General features: G+C 29.7%; 2 protein-coding genes across 4 annotated transcripts; one reads left to right on the top strand and one right to left on the bottom strand.

Moving 5' to 3' along the window:
• The first annotated feature begins 17172 nt into the window (after window positions 1–17172).
• On the top strand, window positions 17173–20314 carry LOC140890576 (V-type proton ATPase subunit D-like). Of its 3 annotated transcripts, none has more exons than XM_073298465.1 (4): window positions 17185–17267; window positions 18241–18298; window positions 18829–18873; window positions 19153–20314. In XM_073298465.1, the coding sequence occupies exon 4, from the start codon at window positions 19170–19172 to the stop codon at window positions 19953–19955; it is 786 nt and encodes a 261-aa protein (XP_073154566.1). In that variant the 5' UTR covers window positions 17185–17267; window positions 18241–18298; window positions 18829–18873; window positions 19153–19169; the 3' UTR covers window positions 19956–20314. The 3 variants fall into 3 exon arrangements, with proteins under 3 accessions (XP_073154568.1, XP_073154566.1, XP_073154567.1); XM_073298466.1 differs by lacking the exon at window positions 17185–17267 and adding an exon at window positions 17323–17862; XM_073298467.1 differs by lacking the exon at window positions 18241–18298 and having other exon boundaries at window positions 17173–17267.
• A 776-nt stretch (window positions 20315–21090) lies between these two features.
• LOC140889659 (glucan endo-1,3-beta-glucosidase 5-like) lies at window positions 21091–22707 on the bottom strand. Its single transcript, XM_073297378.1, has 2 exons — window positions 22367–22707; window positions 21091–22261 (listed from the first exon to the last, which is right to left on the bottom strand). Exons 1-2 carry the CDS (start codon window positions 22705–22707, stop codon window positions 21091–21093), a joined length of 1512 nt encoding a protein of 503 aa, XP_073153479.1.
• Window positions 22708–25564: the final 2857 nt, after the last annotated feature.

The raw sequence follows: 25564 nt of genomic DNA, 5'->3' as shown, positions 1-25564 counted from the left end.
TATTTTTTTCAAAAAAAAAGCACAAAAATTATTTACTCCATTATTGGTTCTATTATTTTTTTTTATCTTGCAAAATGAGATTATTTAATTATATTAATCATATATGTGGTGTTTTAAAAATATAATAAATGGGATGTTAGGTTGGATTGAAATATTAGAGTAAGTAGTATATAATTTCATTTCCTCTTATGCTGAAATCAGGTTTAAAAAAAATTAATTTGTTATTTTGAATGTTTTAAATTTTTTATGAGATTGTGTATGAATAGTGGAAAAAGAAATTAAATTGGTGTGGAAGACAATAAAACATAGCAGTAGGACAAAGTCATAGCCACGGCATGCGCTGTAATCATATTTTGAACATTAATGTATTATGGTTGCATTAATAATGTTTCCATTCTTTATCAACATAGGAATATATACATATATATATAATATTTTTTTTAAAAAAAGAATACTTATTCATAGTTTCGGTAAATATTTATTTATATGTGTTTATTAATTGAATATCTATAAATTTTCCACGAAATATAAAATTTTAAATTAATTTTTAAATTTGTCATCAATATATATTTGTATTATTACAATTAAATGAATTAATAATATTTATGAGTAAGTGGCTGATAGATAAATAATTGCAAAAAAATAATATAATTGGAATATTCTATAATATTTTTTTCCAAATAAATTTTTTTTTGTGTTGAGGAAGGAATTGTTGCGCTATTTCGATCCGCGATCTCGTCCCAAAATTGTGATCTTAATTGTTGTCGAGTCTCTCGAATAAATTTTTAAAATGGAAGGAAATTAATTTGAGAATTGACATTAACATAAAAAGCACGTCATTTAACAGAAAATTTTATGTCAAATAAATTCTCATGTGCACGATATATGCAACAGTAAAATATCTAAAAGATAACACAAACGTCACATATTCGTATCACAGCCAAATAAAAATTAAATGATAAATAGGTTAAACATCCAAATGTGTACAAGTGGTTTTATTCTCGGGCTCTCACCATAATTTCAACAATCTTATCTCCTAACCTGAGATATCGATATTGGCAAATGATATGAACGGTGTGAAATTCACCGGGCATAACACAGAATTTACCATTTATCTCAAGTTAAGCATTTGCCAGTATTTTATTGTTTTATTTAATTTTTTTTATTCATTTTTATAAGTTTGTGATCAATTGAAAAAGATAGTCTCTCTATGTCAGGCTGTGTCAGTCGGGGCAAGAATTAGACAAAATAATAATTGTGGCACCTATTTTTTATGACCCTGAAATTGTGGATATACATACATATGCGTAAATAAATACATAATTTAGTGAATGAATAAAAAAAATCCAGAAAGAACTACATTTTGAATTTTTTTTAAAACTAAAATTTGAAATTGGAAGTTGGTGTTTTTGTAATTTTTTAAGAGAATAGAGAGAGACATTAACATTTTTTTATGACATGGCAGCACGTTGCACGTTGATGGAGCTGAATAAATTAAAAGAACAATAACGTAGAACGAATTGAACAGGTTAGATAAAAGAGACGTGTCTGGAAGTTCATTATTAGGTCAATAAATAATGTTTGACAAACACAAACTTCTTTAATATATATATATATATATATATATATATATAGATACACACACAAAGTCGCATGAATAAGAGCCGAATCATTTTTGCGAAATGATCTCCAATTCAATCTGGCGTATGGAAAAATTATCGAAAGTATTATTTTCAATGTAAACGTAAACAAGATCGACATATATTACGGGATGTTCTATGTTTCACCGGGTGCTTTGTGTGGGGCACATACCCAATAAAGGACCAAGATCCATCGGGTGAAGAGCACCCGGTGTAGCATAGAACCTAACATATTACGAATACAGATTTATGATATTGTCTTTTGTATAATACCGATGTACACAAACGTATGTGTGTATATATATATATATATGTTTGTTGTCGTGGCTTATTTAATGTAACTTAAATTGAAATTTAACGGTCTTTTTAAAATAATTAGTCTAAGGTACACTCTCTCAAACTAAGATTTGATAGATCTCATTAATATTCATATTTGTTTAATTTAAACTGATTTGGTAGAATGAGTTGATTATATCACGTCTAGCATTGACTCTAAGATTCCCAAAATGCCCTCGACAACTTTCTTTGAATTTCGTGTTTATTTTATTTTATTTTTGGGTTAAAGAATTTAATTCATACACATAAACTATTTAATAATAATTTTACCGTATTCATTTTTTTTTAGGTCACCGTGTCGCATTGACACGCATTTATTCTGTATTTTTAAACTTGCTGGTTTGTAAATTGATAGACCAATCATTGATATTCCTAATCATTAACTTATGTTGGAAACAGCTAAATTGAAAAATATTATAGTTATGTTATTATGTTTCTAGAGTATTAATGTGAGTGTTAATAAATTAGCATATTGAAGAAAATTAAAAGTATAAAAGAAACAAAATTAAACTTCGTAATGGTATCGTTCAATGCAATTCTTATGGACGCGCTTCCTCTCAAGATGAACTTAGGAATTTCATGATCTCATAAAATTCTTTTAGCCTAAATAATGTGTATATATATATATATATAACATGTAATAAGCGACCATTGTAACGATTATCACCGTTTTCGAATAATAGTATGGTATGTACATGGGTGAAATAAAAATCGGCAAAAAATGTATCTACTAAAAAAAATGAGATAAATCGAATATTTTAATTTTTAAAGAACAAGTGTTATAATAGTATGGTATGTACGATTGTCACTCCTCAGCTTATCGAATGCTCGGAACAATGTATGACATATTACATATTCGAACCGATTAGTTAGAAGGACTATTTATCATCTACTAGAATAACCACGTCGTATATGAGTTGAATATTTTCATTTTTAAAGAACAAGTCTTTTAATTACCATTGTGATTGAATTTACATGTATGTATACAAACATTCAAGTCACTCTTCAGCTTATCAAACACTCATAACAATGTATAACATATTTGAACTGATAGTTAGAAGGTCTATTTATCATCAACTAGAATAACCACGTCATATATGAGTTGATATCTTGTGAGATAGTTTCAACTTTCACGGATCTTTATTCATGAGACGAGTCAAACTCACTCACATTAATTTACAATAAAGAGTTATATTTTTGACATAAAAAAAGTAATTCATTATCATGGGTACGTACGTAACTTAATTAAGAGATATGTTGCTTAAAATTTGCTCATGAGACTGTCTCACAAAAATTTTTATGTGTGTCACTATTCTATTGGACCTATAATTTATCAAGTCCAATAGAATAGTGACACATCATTGGTAGGCATGGTAATGAACATGATAGGTGGGCACTTGAAAAAAACTCTATATATATATATAACTTATATAATTTTATCCAAGAAGCTGGAGTTTGATTGTGCAATTATTATTCCTAATATATTATAATATATAAATAAAACCTGGAAAGGTATATATATGGGCAACGTACAACTCACTCTCCAAAGTCAAACTTAACTTTGTGTTTACTCTCTAGTTGTTTAAACTTTGTTTCAACTCCCTATTGTTTAAATTGTTTTAAAAATGCCCTTGTTCTTAATTTAATTATTATCTTAATTTAATCATTATTATTTTCTGAATTATCAAATATGGAATCGGATTCGAAATCTGATTTACTTGATTCATCAAGATAATAAATATTTTTATCTTCTGATAAACATTCAATTGTTTCTACTGGATAAAATCCAAGATTGTATAATTCTTCTAAAAGTTTAACTTTGTTTTTCTTTTCATTTCGTTTTGGACATTCATTTGCATAATGACCTTCTTCATTGCACAACCAACATGTGCAGTTATTTCCTTTACCTTTTGGGCAAGGTGGTTTTTTATTATCAAATTTTTTATAAAATTTTCTTTTATAAGGTTTTCTGAAAAAAATCCTTCTAAATTTCTTTTTCTTATAGGGAATATTAAATTTCCTATTAAAAGATTTATAAAGTTTATTAAATTTATTTTGTTTTTGTCGTTTTAAATGTTTGTGTGACATGTTTGTTTTGCAACCGTATTCTTTTACTGTGAATTCCATTTTGTCACAACAAAGTTTATTGTTTTGTTTGTAAGATCTGGATATTCTTTTATTTAATGTTACTTCATGACATTTATTTTTTATAACATCTTTAATAAATTTAATAGCTCCTCCTAGTGTTTTGGCATAAGCGCTAATTAAGAATTCATCTTTACTATTTATTGGTATATTAGGTATTTTATTAAAAATACTTAATTTATAATGTTCTTTTTTATCAGCATCTATTAACTGATAATAGTTTGTTTCATAATCACATATAAATTCTTCTAGATAACATAAATTACATAATTTTATATTATCCAGAATAAAGATTGCTCTATTTTGTTCTATATTTTTGGCTACTAAATTATCGTCATTATTAGAAACTCCTAAAAATTCTTGGTACAAGGCATCAACAAATAGTTCGAAATATCGATGTCCTGCCATTCCTTGTGGTGGATTAGTAATTACTAGGTTTTCAGCCCAAGTTCTTACTGCTCCTACCAGTGTCATTTTTATCATCCCATGAGTTAAAACTTGAATATTATCATTTTGTCTAATAATGGTGTTAATTGAATTTGTACTGATAGTTCATTTGCCCAATGATCTATTTTTGATTTTCTTTCTTTAGCTGTTGAACAACCTAAATCTAAGATATTCTGTTTCACAAATCCTGATGTTTTTGATTCTCTAAGAATATCTCTAACATCTTTATAAGATCCAGAGTATTGGTCTCTGTTATATTTAAATTCTTCATCATCTCTTCCACCACTACCTTCTACATTCGTTCGTAGATTTAATCGTGGTCTAGTATCATCTTCAGATTCTGATTTTGAAATATCAATATCTTTGTATTGTTCTGATTCCTGATGTGAATGATATAATTCTTCTGTATTTACTCCTATTTGTTCAAAATCAGATTGGTCTGTTTCACTAAACATCTCCATACTTATGTTTGCCATAACTAAGGGGATTTCTATACCATGATTCAATTTTGAATGGTGGTTATTCTTCCATTTTCCTTTTTCCGTTATCTATTGGAAGAACTTCCTTAAGATAGTTTAATATTTCATTACTATGTCTTTTTTGTTCAATTATTAATATAGTCGTTGCTAAATCAATATATTCTTTGAAATTTTTCTCTAATTCTTATATTGATAGATTGATCTTATTAATATTATTTTCTAAATCTCCTATATCTTTTTCTAATTTTATTAAGGACGCCATTGAGATGAGGTTGACTCATTAACAATAGCTTGTTTAATTTTAAGAATATTTTGATTCATGGTTCCAATATTTTCAAGAATATCTTCATCATTTCTAGCGAATGATAATGATCTTCTTGGTACGGACTGTTTTGTGATTTGGAGGTCATCTGAACTCCATCTTTTATAGGGATTTATTTCTTCAATAAATGCTTTTCGAGGGTGTTCAATTCTTGTAATATTTTCGAACATTCTTTCAACAGAAATAGTTGGCTTTGTTGAAATTATTCCTGTTTGAGAATTATTAATCATTGCTACGCCGACAACTTGGTTTATATTGATTGGATGATTTTCTGTTAACATAAGATTATTTCTATAAAAGTAATAATCTAGTGTTAAAACGTCATTTATATTTTTATCAAAAAGAGATATATTGTATTGCGGATAAATACAAAATTTCATCTTTTTGTAACATAAGTTTCCTTCAATTTTTTCAAGGATAGAATCCTCAAAATTACGTATCCTTTTGTCACGAACAGTGATTTCAATTGGTGTATCTATTCCTTCTCGGTAGTGAGCTGATACTATTATTTCAATTCCTCTGATATGAACATATTTCAGTTCAGATCGTTCTTTTTCACTGGCTTTTGCCATGATGGTATCAATATTTTGAGCTGTTAACAACTTCAGAGTATTAGACCTTAATTCGTTATTTATTTTGCATGATCGTTCTTTTGTACGAATCGAATAATAAATTAAATTTTTTCTGGGATTAATAAAATTTGAAATCTTGCTTAATATTCCTGGTTGATCTATTAGATTAGTTTTGAATTAGAAAATCATGTTTTCTGTATTTCAGCAAACTTACTTTGATTAAATATAATATTCAAATTATACTCTTGGTTTTCTTCAGATTCATCAATCTGACTGTTTTGATTTGAAATTGTTACTTCTGTCATTTTAATAGATGATAGAACTTCTTAATTTTCTTAAAGCTATTAGAAGTCTTTTTGTTGAATCTATTTGTTCTAATAGATTCTGAAATCTTCGAAATTATCAATTGAAGATTGACAATTCTTGAGATGTTTCAAATTGTTTTCACAATTTCTATATCAAAATTTATATTTTGAGAATATAAATTAAAGATATTTGCTTTTGTATTTTCATATATTTTTCATTTAGTAAAAATTGTTACTTTTATTATTTTGTTTTTGTTGATCGGGTTTCGATAACAAAGTTTATTCTTATTCATAATAGATTGTTATTTCTTCAATTTCTTTATTTTCAAAAATTTGTATTATCATTTTTCAAGTGCTTGAAAAATGTTCCTTTTTATAATTTTTGAAATATAGGGTTTGTAGATCTTTTATTCTATTCCAATATTTATTTATTTGGCTTGAATCTTTTAATAAGATTATTTTATCAAATAAATTTTTAATCTCAATATCTAAAGTTAATCCAGGCATTAATAATCTACTTTAACCGCTCTGATACCAGGTTGCGGAATTCTTATGAATTTCTCATTCATGTTTTACAGATCTGATTCATTTATAACAGATACATATTTTCAGATTAATTTGGTTCCATTCATAGGTTATTATTACAAATTTTAGTTGATAAATTGATTCAAATATGGTTAAATCAGAAATATTTAAACGATATTCATGAAATGTATCATATTCATGATCATCTTCTATTTCAAACCAGTTTTTTTATTATTAATCTTCCATTTCTTATAAAGGATGATGACATGATTAATGTATTTTGACTATTTCTTTAAATTAAAGGCTGCAGGAGATTTGGGAAGGTTACCTTGATTGAATGAGCCTTGGTTTTGAGCAGAGGCCAAATCCTTGCTTTCCCTTAACGATCGCTTGATCAACTGGTACTTACTCTATGGATTTTCAGGTTTACTCTAACCATGAATCTTCAATGGTTGGCTTCCAACCTTATCTTTCTTACGCCCTGCTTGTTTAGTTATTAGCCATAAGGCTTAATTTTGTTTCTGATTTTATGTTTCTTAGTTTCTGATAGTTTTCATACGTCTTGTATGAACCACATTGTAAGAAACTTAAGAAGAGAGAGAGATACTCAAACTTCACTTCTTTATTTACAACACAAACATCTCCTTTTATAGGCGTGAAGAAACGCATATAAAATTAAAATAAAGGAAAAGAGGGGGACCACCCGACATTACATAATGGAAAACAGCTTATTTTACATCTGAGTGGATGCCTTTCACATGTGGTGTGGTCCACGATTTTTTTTGTTTTTACATTGTGTCACTATCTGACTCACTGGCACATTCAGACCATTTTTTTATTGGTTTGTCTTCTTTGACAGCTGCTTCTTCTGTCTGAATTATTTGGCAATGTCCATATTTGAGTGGATATCATTGTTCTTAGTCTTTGACATAACATTTGTTGGGTTTCTCGGGTCATGTCAATTCTTGCTTCATAGATTGGAGCTTCGAATTGAGCTAACATGGCTTGTTCTTTATTTTGGATTGTCTCCTTGTGTCCAGTGGTTAATAAAATTTTACTGGTTGCAAAATTTATTTTAACCTTTGAGTTTCCATCAATCTTTCATGTCTTTGAGATCATGTCAATCAATGTCTTTATTCTTATCTCATGAAGTGTTGAGATATCCATTACTAGTTTCTCTTCATTTGATCCTTCAAATAAGAACTTGTCTTTATTTCTTCGACATTGGATGTATATCATCGGTTGATAGAATGTGTCATTTTCCCAATCTGGAAGGGTTGAATGAATACTTAATGTTAACACTGGATCGTCTTTGAAGACTGCTTTCTTGAACTGGATAATACTATTTCTCAGTTGATATGGAAATAGTTCTATCTCTAGATTGTTGGGACTGACTTCCAATCCGCTTAATAATCCATTTGAAAAGAATCTTGCAACTTCATGCGCTGGAGCACCCTGCAGTGTTCTTGCTCTTGATATGCTTTGTGTGTCACAAGTTTGTAGCCAAGATCCTGTAGATGGTTTGGCTATTATCAAATATTTTAGTGTTTCAAAGAATTCAGTCTTGAGTTTTTCTGGAAAATTTATTTTTTAAAAAATTGGTTTCTGTGGTCGCAAATTGACCATCTTTCTTTCTCTTGTTTCAAGGGCGCTTTTAAACGTTCTTTCTTCTTTTTCATTTTTCTCGGTGTTGGCTGTGACCACCAATTCTTTTTTCTTTTCTTTTTCTTTGTTGTCAGTGTTGACTGTGACCACTGACTGTTTCTCATTCATCTCCATTATTTTATCAAATGGAGTGGCTATCTTTTTTGGTGTTCTTGGTGAGTATGATGATGAAGAGGTTGTCATCTTCTCTTTTATCCTCTGAATTTTTTCGATTATATTCTTTTCTTTTTGTTGAAGAATTTGAATTTCTTCCTGTATGTCGATCAATATTTCCTCTAATTGATTTAGTTTGTCCATCCTGCACGAGAAAACATATATATATATATATATATATATAATTGTTAGAAATTTAACTCTTTATCATGAGTAATTCGGATATTTTTATTATGCGTATCATTGCATTTATGAATTCTTTTGCAAGAATTAAACCAATCTTTATGAGATTGATTATTTTACTCATAGAGTAATTCATGTTTCTGAATATAAATTTCATTTCATCAATTTATATTCCCCATGCTTTCTGAGGCATGCTCGGATGACTTGAAGCCATAAAATAATTCATGTTTCTGAATATAAATCTCATTTCATCAATTTATATTCCCCATGCTTTCTGAGGCATGTTCGGATGACTCGTAGTCATTTTTTGGATCACTTAGGATCTCCTTTGTTATCCCGTTACTACGGATAGTATAATTTGGATGAAGTTCTCTGGTTAATGCATCGGGTAATGAATTATCCGTTCCTTTGACATATTGGATCTCGAACTGATAATGGTTTAGTTTCAATTGCCATCTAATTAGTCTTGCTGCATTTCTCCCTACATTTCTCGATATTTTCCTTGTCTTGAAATATGTTAAATTCATATTATCTGTTCTTACTAAAAATGGTTTAGAGATAAGATAAATTTTATAAGTCCTAATTGTAAATATTAAGGCTAATAATTTCTTTTCATTCGAGTGATAATTTAGTTGTGCGCCTTGAAAACTTCCTGATGTATAATTACATAATTCTTCATTATTCCTGGTAGCTGTTTTGGTTAGCTCTTCTAAATTTCTTTCTCCTGTATAATCTTTTAAACATACTCCCCAGTATTCATCTGAAGCGTCTGTTTCAATTATTATTATGTCTTTATTGGAAGGAAAATATAACTCAGGAAGATTACTAATTATTTTTTTTAATAGTGTCTATATAATTAGTCTTTAGACCATTTCCACTTATAGTCCTGTTTAAGTTTTGCCTGAAGATATTTTTTGATTTCTGCAAGTTTCTTAATGTAATTTACAGAATAAGTTAATAATCCTAAGAATCTTTTTAATTGATATTTATCCTTGATTTCACTAGAAAAATCGTGAATTTTCTTAAGTATATGCTGTTGTAAACAATGTTTTTCGTCTTCTATTTGTAGTCCTAAATAATTTATTTTTATTTTAAACAATTGTACTTTCCTTTCAGAAAGTATAATTCGATCTTTATGACAAATATCTAATACAGTCATGAGGTCTTTATAATGTTGATCTAGTATTTTTGAGTAAATTAATATGTCATCTATGTAAACACAACAAAAATCTACATATGATTTAAAAGATTCATCCATATATCTTTGAAAGATACCTGGTGCTTGTTTGAGTCCGAAAGGTAATACAGTCCATTGATACTGTCCTTTTGGACAACTGAGTGCTGTAAGTAATTATGTTTGTGGTTCTAGCTGAATTTTCCAGAATCCTGATTTACAATCTAGACTAGAAAAATATTTCATTTCTCCTATATAAGATAGTAAATCATTCTTATTTGGGATATAATATCCGTCCATAATTGTTGCTTTATTCATTTTTCGATAATCAATTACCATTCTTTTCTTATTAGTATCTTTCTTACTGACATAAAAGGCTGGTGAAGAGTGTGGACTCTTACTAGGGATGATTATCTTAAGTTTTAATAATTCTTGAACTTCTTTTTCGAATATTTTTACATCATCGATGTTGCATCTTCTTGGTGCTTCACGAATTGTGATATTATGGTCTTTGAGTTTTATTGAAGCAATGAATTGTTTTCTTTTCTTAATTTTGTCCTGAGGATTTTCAGAACAAATACCATGAAATTTTTTCATGATTTCTTTTTTAGGATTAATTATTAAAATATTTTCTATTTTTAGTTCTATTGGATTTGTATTTCTTTTATGAAAATTCTTTGTAAATCCTTCATTTCATACACGAAATGTTGTTCGTATTTTAGGAATGTAAATCATTGATGATCCTTTGTTTAAAGTTATGTGATTTTCAAATTGTGTAAAAGAAAGATATTCTCTTAAAAAGTTATTTCCTATTATAATGTTCATTCCTGATTCTATTTGGTATATAATGGGTATTATAAATTTTGTTTCCTCAATTTCTATTTTAAATTTTTCTGCTACTGTATCAAGCATGATTATTGATCCATCTCCTATTCGAACTTTTAATCCTTTATCATATTTCTTTCAATAATGATTTGAAAGTATATGTTTGCTTCCTAAACACATTCTTGCTCATGTATCAACATAAGCATGTATATGATATGGTTTATGTTCTTTGATTTTAATTTGAATTTATATATATATACTATTTGGATTAGTTTTGTTTTTATTATCCATTCTCTCATTTTTTATTTATTTTTTTTAAAAAATAAGGGTATATTGGGGATTTGTAGAAAAAGTTTCTATCTCCAGGGAGTGAAAACTAAATTTTAATTAGGTAGAGATTTATAAATAAGTTGATTATAGGTTTAGGGATTTATAAGCAATTTACCCTATATATAAATCATCTGAAACTATCAATTATATGGCACAAAACAAAAGTACTGAAATTCTTTTAATTTATGTTCTCACATTTTTCATTCAAAATCTACATTTATGTCACCTCCATTTATAATCGGACATAAATATTAATGATATAAGTTGATCCAGTTTATATAAAGTGAAAAGTAATATTTTTGACATAAAAATAATAATATATTTTTGTATGATTCGAGTTGAATAGAAAATTGTTCTCACAAAATTAAACTGTTACACCATCTCACGAGAGGGATTGATTTATTTCCAATTTTATATAGTATTAAATTATATAAAAAATATTTGAAAATTGTATCTACTAAAAATTTTAAATAAGAAGTTGATTACGTTAGTCATGAAATTAAGAAATTAGATGGTGCATAATAACAATCGCAACTTAGTTACATATATCCATCTTGGGTTCTCAATTTTTGACTTGAACGTCGAGAGATGGTTAGAAACCAATTTTTATTTTTTTTTCTAACACGTTTGTTTCGTTGTCTTAAGCCATTTTAATGCATGTGACAAAGACAATATTTATTTTTTTTATAATTTAAAATTTTGTAGATTAAAATCTAAAAATTATAATAATCATATATGTCGAGTTAATCACTTAATTGATTATGCAGTACTTCACGCTTAAAAAATGATTAAATTGTTGGAAAGAATTTATGTCAAGAAAAAGTATAAAGTAAGAATGCAAGATGGATGTAAACTGCATGTGAGCTGTTTGGCTTGATATCAGATTTCCCACAACATAATTATACTCAGATTTATTTATTTAATTAAAGCTCCAAAACTAACCGAAATTTCACTTTTATTATCTTACGTTTTATGAAGACGGGACCACACCTGCTATTTTTTTAATGATATCAGATAAATGTTGAGCTAATGTATTACCATTCAAATTACCGCAATCAGATAAATTATACTGGACATATTATGTGTAATTAGACTCGTTCAAGAATATGATAGTAAGAAGAACCGGATAAATAACAATTGACCAAATACTTACATATTCCAATAATTCGAATGCTAGAGTAAAGCGAAATTTTATCATTATTTTTGGTAGTTGTGTTTGTGTGTGCATTGAATTGAACACATATAATGTAAGACACTGCCTTAATGATTAAGATGCGATCATGACGTTATTTTTATAATCATTATAAAGGCAAAACGATATATAACTAAAAAATTTACACTCTAAACTGTTTCAAATTATTTCAATACTCAGCAATTTTTTAGTGTACAGTTAAAAAAAAAAACAATTTTTAGTGTATTAAAATGAATTCATTAAGGAAATTAAATAAAACAATTCGTTTTTATCTCGAACCCAGGTCCAAAATTTTAGGGACATTTACTTAAATTTTTGTTTTGTTTTTTTTTTAAAAAAGAATCTGAAAATCCCACTGAAACTCAAATAATTGTGAAAAAAGGGACCAAATTGGAGCAAAAGTAAAGAGATTTGTCGTTTTCACGTTGTTTGGAAGAGCTTTGTGCTGGAAATTCTATCCCTTTTTGGAGAAAGTTCAAACCGCGTTATTCAGACCTAATTCGAAATTTGTAATGTAAACTCTGACTTTTTATTTTAAAAAAAGAAATAAACAAATATTCGTTTTTGATAAAATAAATAAATAATAATCATTTGAGAGAATATCTGTTTTTAATTAAAAATGATTAATTTAATCACCGCCTCTTTCTCTATCGGACACTCATTGGAAGCAAGCTGTCCTTCAGAATAAAACTTTTCTTCCCTATATTTTTTTTTTTTAGAAAAAAAGTTTTATGCCCTTATTTATCTTATGAGGTTTCGTTTCATAATATTACCTGAAAACAATGATTTATTGATGGACTTGTCATGTCGTTGTTTTGCCATGTGATGTGTGTAATGAACGTAGAAAATTTAGATGAGTACAAATTATCTTTTACATTGATTAAAAAAAACTTCATCGGCATATAAAAATTTTATTATTCGGGTGTTTGATTTATTAATTAATAGTATAAATATATAAATATCTTCGAATATTCGGGTAAATATCTACACTCTTTGCTTTCAAGAAACAAAAATAAAAGTTACAGCCTTACAGGTCAATTATTTACACACTTAGAAAATTACATAGGTTTACTTAATTACCTAATTGTAGTTTGTATTTATTACTAGAATATCGAAGGGATATAGCTGAATATTATTATCTTATGTACGCAACGCAACACATGCATGTTACATGTATAAACAAAAAAAAATGTGTAAAAAATTTCAAAATTAGTTAACATAAAAAATTATATAAATCATTTTGATATAATTTAGGTTTTTTTGCAACACTACTGTGGTGATAAGTTTTTTATTATAGATTTTTCTTAAATAATAAATGTTAAATCGAGGTAAAATTATGAAATTTTTTATTATAGATTTCTCTCGAATAATATATGTTAAATCTGACCAAGGTAAAAAATTGAAACTTAATACTACTCAAAAAAATTGAAATTTAATAAAACGACGTAATATTATATTTAAAAAAAAATTCAAATTTAATAATACAATATAAGTAATATGTGCCCGTCATTTCAATTTGTGTCCTATTCTAAAGGTTGTCATACCCGATAGTTACCAGAAAAGACGGTTAAGATCATCTTCAACTTATATTTCTGTTTACATAATCTATCTTCTAAAATATAGATTAATTCGTAATTTATTTTCAAAAGCTTCTCCAACTCATATATTTTAAATATTACCAAATACTTTATTTTCTACTTTTTTCTTTTACAAACACACATATATATAATTAAATAATTACATAATATATCGTTTAACTGAATTAATTCGATAAATTTCAAATAAATCGTATAAATATATTAATAAGTATGTATTATATTATTAAACATAAAACAATTAAAATTACTCGACTTAATTTTTTAAATAATACATTTATTTGGTCATTAAATTGCAAAAACACACAACATTAATCATATAAACATGAAATATAAATCAAAATAAACATAAACGACACATAAGGTTTAAAGAACAACATACTTAAATATTAAAACACAATTAATTAATTAATGAACAAAATAAAACACTTCAAATAAATTTATAAAATTTTAAAAAAACTGAACACTAAAATTAATTTAAAAAATTTAGAAAAATGAAATGGACCAAAAAAAAACTATAAAAGGACCAGAAAGCAATTTTGGAGCATGAATTGGAGAGCAAACCTTACTCCATAATGGAAGAGGGTTGGAGTATAGAGTTGCCCTTAGGCATAAAATATTTTTAAAGAATTATTATTATTTGATAAAATGTTCTTTTATTTGACCTGTGGAAGTTGAAGTTAAAGCTCTGAAAGTAATATCTTTTTTTGTCCATGGATTTTTAAAACTTTTTTTAACAAAAATATTTATAAAAAATGATTTTGTGAGCATATCACGTTTTCAATTTTTTTTTTTTTAGAATCGATCATCTATATATTACTATGGCAAATCTTTTGATACAACATGTCGAATAGCATCATCATATTTAACATTACAGCCACTAATAAGACAAATGCTAGTTCATGAGCAACTCCGTTCGCACTTCGTCGACAATGCAAGTCAGACACTCCAAAAGAGTTGGGAGTGAGGAGACGGATAGCTTCAGCTACACTATATATAAGCATCGTTAATAACCTTTTTTTTGGCTTGATAATCTAGAAGTTTAAAAGATATTCAATCAACGTTACTTAATATTTTTGGAAATTAATAAAAACAATCCTGTATTTTTTCTCAAACAGGTAAGGAAAGAGGTGTAAACGAAGTAAATCGAATCAAATATGATAAAAATAAAAAACATAAAGGCTCGGATTCAGCTAGAAATATGTATTTGAGTTCAAGCTTGATTCAAAATAATTAAACTCTTTGGTCGCTTTTGAATCAAATCAGGTTCAGATTTGAGTTCTACACGAAAAATTCGAACATTTTCACGATCTATTGCTCAAAAGTAAATACTAGAAAACGTTCAAATCCATTTATTTTATATTAATAAAATATAAGGACGGTGAACTATCAAAAAAATAATAATTTGTGCTCAAGTTGGCAAAAAAATATTCGAACATGTTCGAGTTCGATTTGAATTCGATAAATTAGAATACAAATAAGACATTTTTTGAGCTGGCTTGAAAAACTATTGAACTAGCTCTGTTCGGTTACACATACCCGCGAGTGATATTTTTGTTATAACTGAGTCACTGACCTAAAATCTCATTCCAAATTTAAAAAACTGATATCAGATAAACTATAAAGTATAAAACATCTCGAGGAATAAAACAACCTTGAATTGCTATACATCATTGCAAATAAGATGTATTTATGTTAAAAAAAAACTAACAAAAAAATCTTGAAAATCATATGAATCATATATGTAAAAGGATAAATTGCATATATCACCTTGTGAAATAATGAGATTACTGAAAATCCCATATTACTATTAACCCCATGTGTTTTGAAATTTTGAGCATAAATATCTTTGAAAATAAGTACGGGCAAGAGGTTGTGTGGTCAAAATTTGAAAATATAAGAATATATGTGCTCGAGATTAAAAAACCCAGAGTGTTAATATATCATTCTTTTTTCATATGAATTTTTTAGTAATCTCGATATTTTACATTGATAGTGTATGCAATTACTCTCTCTATATATTTAACTTTTTACGTGCTGTTGCAAACTTGCAAATCATATATATTCACCTTTTTACATGCTGTTGTAAAAAAAAAAAAAGCGCCCAATCAATAATTTCCCTAAAATTATAAACTAGCAAACTAACTTATCAAAATATTGGCACATTAATCGACTATTATTATTTCAATTTCAACTCAACCCGATAGGCTCTTCCTTTAAATAAATGGGATATTGGGATCCCTCGCCCTTTATTGGATTATTAATTAAGAAATGTATAGTGTTGGGCTTTTCAGCCATAATGGACCGGCTATCAAATAAATCACACAGTTGACTTAAAACAAGGGCCTTACTCCGAGCTCAATCTAATCCTTGGTTTTAATTAATGAAACACCTCATTCAAAAATTTTATTATAATTTAAATAAATATATTGAGAAGCATATATATATATATATATAAACACGGAAACTGGCTTAGATACCATGTTAAATAATACTTGGATCTAATTCAACTCTAAAAGATAACTCAAGGAGGAGGATTGTTCAAATCCATATATGAAATTCAAGAATTTTTATCAATTGATGCGGGATAATTACGCATTAACAACTGTTAAGTGTTATTAGATGTTCGAGAAGTTGAGGTGAAGTGACGAAGACAATGTTTTATGTGCTAACTTGAGCTGAGCCAATGGATTTGCAACGTGTCATATTCTTGATGGATTCCAAATATCTATTCAAATATGAAAGATCGCGGCCAATTTTGAACAATCATCGTGGAATGTTGCTCCCTTCTCATATAAGAACTTAATTACAAAGTTTATATTTTGTTGGACGACAATCGAATGTAGTTGTTCATACATTTGTTATATCAGCCAATTCTTATGTTACTCCGTGTGTCTTTTATGATGTTCCTGCTATTATTTCATATACTCTGTTTCATGATTGATCTTCTTTGAATAATTGAATTAATGAAGGCTTGATTTGTTTGGTTTTTTTAAAAAAATTATCGTGTTACATAAAAGGACTTGGAATCAAACTTACGAAATATAATGCGTTTTAATATTCAAATCATATTAGAATTTATAACTGATATTATTTATTATGATTTTTTTTGACAGAATATTATTTATTATGATTTTAAGAACACACAAATATTAATTATTTGTAGTAATTTATGCTAAACTATTTACCTGTTTTTATCCAAGTCCCCTTTTTGCATGAGTGAATCATATGAGAGCGACACGAGAATCCAACTGGATGGATGAGAACTGTTGAAATACCAAAACTACCCCTACTCACAGCGCAAAACCACTCACCATACCCGAATGGAATTCATTCCCAGATCAGCTTCCCAGCTCCTTCGATTTCAACTCCGCTTGAGGTAAAACTGATATTCATACGTATCTTTTCATTTCGTTTTTGCGATTTGGATTATTATTATTATTATTATTTGTTGTTTTTTAATTGTTTTACTCGATGATGATGCGCTTCCGATCTTTTTGTTGTCAGAGATTTGGGGTTCTTACGTCGTTGGATTTGTGTATTTTTTTTTGGTTGGATTAAAATAAAATGGAGAGTATTAATTGCTATATTATGTATTATATCTGTTATGATGGGATGGGGTATAGAAGCAGTGAAAAGTTGCTCGATTTGTTCTTTAGAGATTCATAGCAGTTAATTACAATTGCTTCCATCATAGGAACTGTTTTAGCCATTGATCTCATTACACTGAAGGGATACGTCTCTCCTTCATTTTCCGTTATTTGAAATCAATTAGACTGTCCATGATCTCTGAATCACTCAAGAGTGAATCTTAGTAACTTTACGTTAGCTAATCTGTGGGTAAAAAGATAATGTGGGGAAATTTAGATTGTTTTTCTATGATTTATGTTCTTACTATGCGTTGTTAGAGCACTTAGGTATTCATGAGCAGGAACAAAATTACTGGAGCAATATCTTTCTTCTTTCGCTCTCTTGTAAGTCTTCATCTTCGTGATCCCCCAATCCCAAATCCTCGGCCCCTTTGTGCCTCTCCTCAAGATCCCCAAATCCAGATCCTGTTCTTTTTTTGAGTTAAGATTGTGATAAAAGGTTTCAAGAAACCCATGCTTGCAAATTAAGTGAATTCTTATTTCATGTACTTCGGAGACCCATTTAGGTTAGTTTCTTCGAATTGATGGAGTTTTCTGTCTTTTCTTTTTATCTATAGCTTCAATAATTGTTCAATTTCTTCAGCTAATTTGTTAACAATCCCATAATGGTGGTTTACGATGTTAGTCGCGGTTCTTTTTTTTTTTTTTTTTTTTTCCCCTTTTGGTATTTGATGTTGTTGGTTCATCTTGATTTTGATACAGTTGTAGTTCATCCGAGAGCAACAGCTGATGCTTTAATCTCAAGCAAGCTAAATTCAAGGTTCCCCACCTTTTTTTGTTCGCATTTAATGATCAGTTGCCTGCATGCTATGCTTGGTTATGGATGCTAGCAGAGAAACTGAGTGATGATTAGGGTAGTTTCAGCGTGTTTAAATTCGTCTTGCTTGACTTCGAAGTTGATGGAATTTAGGGATTCGATCTGTATTAGTTCAGAAGGGTTAAACTATTATATGAACGACAAGAAGTAATGGAGTCTGGTCAGATTTCTTTCAAGGGAAGAAAGTAAAAGTTTTATTAACTTGAATTGTGTGGTAATTATAAATTCGAATTTCTTTGGTTGAATATAAATTAATTGGACAAAATGAAAAAAATCTTTAATGAGAATGGAACTATCTTATTATTATAAATTTTCATCGTTTAATTTAGTCCCCTTCTTATTTTTTTGTCTTTCCCGAGGAGGTTCAATAATTAGAAATTGGTCCATTTTTATACAAGTTTATGCATTCGATGAAGGTTTGTGTAACACTATGCTCTAAAAACTGTAATATTTTTGTGGTTTGCTTTTTTCAGGTGCATAAGAAAAATAAGCATTTAGTTGAGAAAGAGATTTGTCTGGTAATTTTGTTTCTTATTCTTGATTATTTAAGTGCTCTATCTGAGATATTATTTAGAAAATACTTATCATTTTTTATTTGTATAAAATGTATATTAACTTTATTTTTTACTCCACCAAAACACGATACACTCATATAGACATATCTCATGTAGTTGCCACCTAACTCTTCTCAGCCTAAAAAAATAACAAAATTGAAACAAATCCATCTGATAGTAGAAAAAGAATCTGTCTGCTTTAACTATTAACCCTTTCATCACTTTTCCTTTTTCCCTTCTCAGCCATAAAATTGAAAGAAATGTCTGGACAGAGCCAGCGCTTGAATGTTGTTCCAACTGTGACAATGCTTGGAGCTATGAAAGCTCGACTTATTGGGGCTACAAGAGGCCATGCGTTGCTCAAGAAGAAGAGTGATGCTTTGACTGTGCAATTTCGACAAATTCTGAAGAAGATCGTCTCAACAAAAGAGTCGATGGGAGATATCATGAAAACTTCTTCTTTTGCTCTCACGGAAGCTAAATATGTAGCTGGTGAGAATATCAAGCACATTGTTCGTGAAAATGTCCAAAGCGCGTCACTTAAGGTGCGTTCGCGTCAGGAAAATATTGCTGGAGTTAAACTTCCTAAATTCGAACACTACATTGATGGAGAGACTAAAAATGCCTTGACTGGATTGGCAAGAGGAGGACAACAGGTTCAAGCTTGTCGCGCAGCATATATAAAATCAATTGAGCTTCTTGTTGAGCTTGCCACCCTTCAAACTTCATTCTTGACCCTTGATGAGGCGATCAAGACCACAAATCGTAGAGTCAATGCCCTGGAGAATGTTGTAAAGCCACGACTAGAGAATACAATAAGTTACATAAAGGGAGAGTTGGATGAATTGGAAAGAGAGGATTTCTTTAGACTGAAAAAGATACAAGGTTACAAGAGGAGAGAGCTCGAGAGACAACGTGAAGCTGCCAAGGCATATGCAGACGAGAAGATTGCGGAGGAAATCTCTTTAAAGAAGGGCGTTTCGATTAATGCGGCACACAACATGTTGTCCCAAGCTATGCAGAAAGATGAGGACATAATCTTTTGATTAAAGGTTAGTTTAATCCGCCCGATCTCTCTTTGTGGCTTTGCTCTGCCCCTTGTTCTGTTTAGCGGAAGATATATTCTATAATTCAAAATAATATCTCGTGTGTTGATATTTATTTTCTCCGTTTATAAAATTCACAATTGTGAGAATTTTCTTGGCCTAGGCTTCCGTGGTCTACCATTACAGGACTGGTTGTTAATGTTTTTGGACCGAGTTTATGCGTATAAATTATCATCATATATGTAATGTCTTGATAAAATGTACTAAATAAGAGAACTGAATTTAGAGCAGTTCTTGTGAAGGCGATGTGTCTGTTTTCTGTGGAGAATTTCGGAATAATATTGCTCTCATTTTCTGAATATTGATTCTTAAGTGGTGCTAGCTGGAGTTTGACATTTTTTTTTGTGCTTCCAAGGGTGTACGATGAGAAAAAGACAAAGCTTCTCGAAATTTCTCTAAAGTAGATGAAAGTTCATTTATATTCGATGAATAGTGTGTTTTTTTAAACCACAACGATAAAAAATTGAAAAAAAGTAGCATTCACTAGCATCAAGTATGAAACATAAAAAAAAAGAAGTTAATTGCAGTAAAGGAGTTGCAAAAGAATTGTATTATTTTGTTTGGGCAAAAAAAAAAAAAAACTGTAGTGATATTTTAGTTGAGAAAAAGGTAACTAAAATCCAGAACCATTTCAAAAGTAGCTATTCTGCCATGAATATTTAGTTGGTATATGGTCATACACTATCTTTGAAATTATGTCAATTAAAAGATCTTTTCATTGATGCATTTAGATTTCAGATGCAAAGTACATGTACCATAACTCGTGCCAATATCCTACTGAATGCTAATATTCAACACTTATTTTTGGTCTTAACTCAAATAACTGAAGGGTAACTATTTTCTGAAATCCAATCTTCTATACACAAAAATTTCAAAGACAAGTGAGCCGCCCAAACTAAAGCCAAAATAAAATCCAGTCGGATTCATCAGTGCACAACTCTTTCACCATCGATCTACAAACAATAAAATCAAGACTTTGAAGAAAAATCCTTCTCATGAGCACTAGCCATGGCAGGTCATATGATGCTCGGCAACATGGATGTCAACAACATTTCTCCCCAGTTCGTTGCAAGCACTATAAGATCATCCAAAGCACCGTCCACGACGCTAAAAGCCCAGCTGAGGCAGACATCCGACCACGTGCTCTCTCCGGATCCCCGCCACTGCTGTCCGAGCCAAACGTTGCTCCTTTAACGGCTTTTTCAGCCGACAAGATCTCCACCGGAAATATGCACGACCCGATGGATGGATCATCCGGCACCACCATCCCCAACCCACCCATGTCGCATTTATCATCAGACGACTGAGATGCCTGCCCCTTCGACTGGAAGTACCTGTTGAACGCATACGAGACCCTATCCCGTTCGGATAAATTGTAGCACGTTCCTCCTTGGTCCAAACTCGAGCAGTCTGATTCGTTGCACGCCATTCTCGTCATGTTGTCAACTTTCTGGCGATCGTCGAAGTTCCCATTGAATATACACCACCTTTTCGGCATGAATATCACTCCTTTAGCCTTGCTGGGAAGGACATTCCTCCCCTGTCCAGAGAAATCGATCTCGTATTTGGGCTCCCCGTTGAATTTATATATCCCCCAGTGACGCTGGAACGAACCCAGTTCCAGAAACAAACGGTTCTCGTCGGACAGGTTATTCAAGAACACGTCGATCGTCTTGTTGGGTCTCATGGGAGTCCCTTTTCCACTGGCGATAAAAGGGAGAAACTTTTTGTAAAAACGCTCCGCATTTGCCACGCTTGCTCCCGGGCAGCTGTCCGTAGGCCAACCGATGGCTGCGACCACTATTTTAACGCTGGAAGCATTGGCTTTAGCCAGAGCCCAGTGGCAAGAATCGTATAACAATTCGAATGCATTTGTGTAGGTGGTGTTCACGTCTTCTACCTTGAAACTGGACCTGTTGTCCAAAAACGCAAATTCAAGATCCAAGCTGTTGTTGTTCGCGTAGTGAATGGGGAACAAGCTCAAGAAGAAAGGGGCATCGCTTTCTTTGAGGGCTGTCACGTATTCCACCATTCTCTCTTTGATATCTGCACGGAAATCTGCATCTGATGGCCTCGAAGTACTCGTCAGATTGAAGATATCTGTGTAATGTGGGATTGTTGCTTTGATATCCTTCATGTCATGTTTGTTCAGCTGTTCTTGCATGATCTTATAGACATCTACTGCGTTGTCGTAGATTTTGTTGTAGAATGTCTGAGAAAAGGGATTATTTCCAACGGTAACATACCTGAAAAAACATTATTCAAAATCCAGCCCAATTTTTACACAATACCATGAACGTATTAGCAAATTAAACATGCATATATAATATATGGAGATCACGACGACATACCGGAATTTTAGTACATTTATGTAACGAATGATCTTATCCTCTATCCACTCTTTTGCTGCTGTTTCGTTTAAATAATTGTTCAATGCGTTATTAGAGAGGCCGACGGTGACATTAATCCCACTGTTGTAAAAAGCCTCCAAAACATTATCTACTTGCTGAAAAATCCGGACATTATCGATCTCGTTCTGTAACAGCAAATCGACAACCATTGAAGGGATCAATCTTTGGGAGCTCAATCTTCCCCAGTTGATGCCAATAAATGCATCAGCGCACGAATAATTGTATGACCATGATATCATGCAAAGACCAAGTATAAAACTAAAGTTTGGCTTCTTCATCATAATTGTATGTGTATTTGTATGTGTATGTGTATCTCCTCTGCTCAATATGTATTCATATTCTGGATTTATGAAGGGAATCAAAACATATATAGAATGACAGAGTTGCAGGATAAGGGTGTTCGTTAAAGGGTGATTTACTAGAGGTTTATAATTTAATTAGGTGAGGTTTAGTGAACAACCGGAGGTTTTCAAGGGAGCCTGAATGGAGGATAACAAGTTTTAAAACTAATTTCTATAAATAGTTATTATATATATATATTTAGATTTCTCTGTATATAATCTTGGAATAAAAATAATAAGCAAATCAAATGTCAGTTAAAAGGTTGGAATAAAATCAAGGGAGCGGGAGGATAAAAACTTTTAAAACTTTTTAGGGAGCTAATCTAATTAATGTTGCATCAAATGGTTATTGTTCTTTCTTCTAACTATGATATAACACGCCGTTATTATTTTTCGATGTACCTTCGATATTTCTAAATTAATGTAGTAACCTCAAACCTGCAAACCCTCGCTGCACAAATTTTGTGTGGCAGACTTGCATGAGAAATCAAATGACATTAGCCATCATATTTAATTTCAAAAGTGTCACATTAATGTTTTTTTTTTAAATTTACTATTTGGTGGATATTTATTTAAAAAACATCATTTTTATTCTCGTTACAAAAATAGACTGTATAAAAACACAACACATATAATATAATCAAGTACTTGTATAGGGGTGTGTGTGTGTGTGTGTTTTTTTTTTTTATACTCCCTCGTCCCAATATATATATTGTCCACATTTTCTTTTTTGTTTGTCCCAAATATATAGTCATACACCATATTTAGTAATATTTTTTTACACTTCTTTACTAATATACCCCTATTAACAACACCTTTAAAATTGTGCAATCATTTTTTAATACATTAAATAGGGATAAAATAAAAAGTTTATATAAAATTTACTTTCCCAATAATTTTTTTTCTCAATTCATGTGAAAATTAAAACAAGACAACATATTTGGGACTGAGAAAGTAACTACAACATCATTCTAGCTATCATTTAGACACATGATTAATAATTTAATATGAAATACAATCAATAAATTTGTGTTATTAATATAATTGTTATTATTTTATAGTATTCTATATATTCTATATATTCTATTTATTGCGACACTTTAACTAAGAATTTACAGCTTTTGACTTTTTTTTTTGGGTCTTAATTTTCCCGTTAGTGATGATCTTGGTGGCCTGGTCTCTTCACTCTCTCCACCAATTTTTTAAGATTATTTGAGATAATTATATATATTATCTATGTGAAAATGAAATTGCTTTATAATCGTTTTCAATTTTTGAGTACAAATACCACTTAAAACACGTACGGACAAGGAGTTGTAATATATGCTCAAAATTTAAAAACATGATAACGTATATGTGTTCAAGGTTAAAAACATAAGAAGTTAATATATCATTCTTTTTTCGTAAGAGATTTTTAACCATCTCAGTATTTTTTAAGGATAATGTATGCAGTTACCCCAAGATTATTTACGTAATTCCATTTGTTACGTTTGTATTGTAATTAATTTTTCATAACTTGGTTTAAAGAATATGCTGTTTTTTGAGTTTTTAATGACTTATTAACTCAAATACTCATTCTATTTTTATCTAGGGTTGCACAATTTTCCAAAATCCCTATCCATCCGAATTTCATCTTATTCCTGTCCGAATTTATTTTTTTACAATGATTGGGTCGTCTTTTGTGTCGCGATTAATATTGGAAGAGAGATTGTGAATAAAACCTCTCCTGATTGGATTCTCCACCCGACCCTAAATAATATTCTTAATATATTTATTAATAATTTTATTAACACATTGAGCTAAATATTATTGAGCTTCAGCCGATTTAGAAATTAATTGTGTGCTTATTTTGTTTAATTGTTTAGTATTAAAATGATCGAATAGTAAAATCACAAAATATCAATTTTTTGTGTATTTTAAAAAATAGTATGAATTAGAGATGTCAATTCGGGTGGTTCGGGTCGGGTTGACGAAAATGTTGCCTAAAAATTCCTCTTTCTGACCCGAATCAACCCGAAAACGGCCAACCCAAATCCAAACCCGACTACTTCGATCAATTTGAACCAACTCGATTTTAATTTTGTAAAAATAATTAAATAAAAAATCAAAACACACAATAATAATAGTAATATTTACTTTAAACACATAGAAACAAAATCTAAGCTTATATATAATTTAAATTTGAAATTTTAATTCTAGAAATTTAGAATATTCTTACTACAAAAATTTAAAAAATGAAAACTGTACAAAATAAACATTAAATATCAAAAATATATTATATAACTATATAATTAAATTTTTTTTTTACAAACATACAATATTAAAAATGTAGCAAATATTTATATAAAAAATAATAATAATAAAAGTTTCAAGTCATGCCGGGTTGAACCGAACCTGATTAATTTTTTTGGTTAAGTTTCGCGTCAACCTTAACCCAAAAACCCTTAACCCTAACCCGATATTTTTCGGGTCGACTCGTTTCGGTTTGGATTCATTTTTGACACCCCTAAGATGAATCATTTAATTAATTCATATATAAATGTGCTGACATATCGAACCCAAAATACCGAATTTTTGGGGTACTGTACCGAAATTTTTTCGATATACATATATTTTTTCGGTATATAGAATTTTTTTTCGGTATCTATATGGTATCAATATAGATTTTTTCTATATCAAAATTTCAGAATTTCAGTATCGGTACCGGTATGAATTTTTTTTCATACCGATATTTTTCATACGGTATATCGAAAACTTACCTCTATAATATAGTTATTTGTCAAAATTTATCTGATAA

This window comes from Henckelia pumila, chromosome 3 (assembly GCF_033568475.1).
Source record: "Henckelia pumila isolate YLH828 chromosome 3, ASM3356847v2, whole genome shotgun sequence".
In the NCBI taxonomy this organism is placed as follows: domain Eukaryota; kingdom Viridiplantae; phylum Streptophyta; class Magnoliopsida; order Lamiales; family Gesneriaceae; genus Henckelia; species Henckelia pumila.
This window is presented reverse-complemented; position numbering and strand designations above follow the sequence as displayed.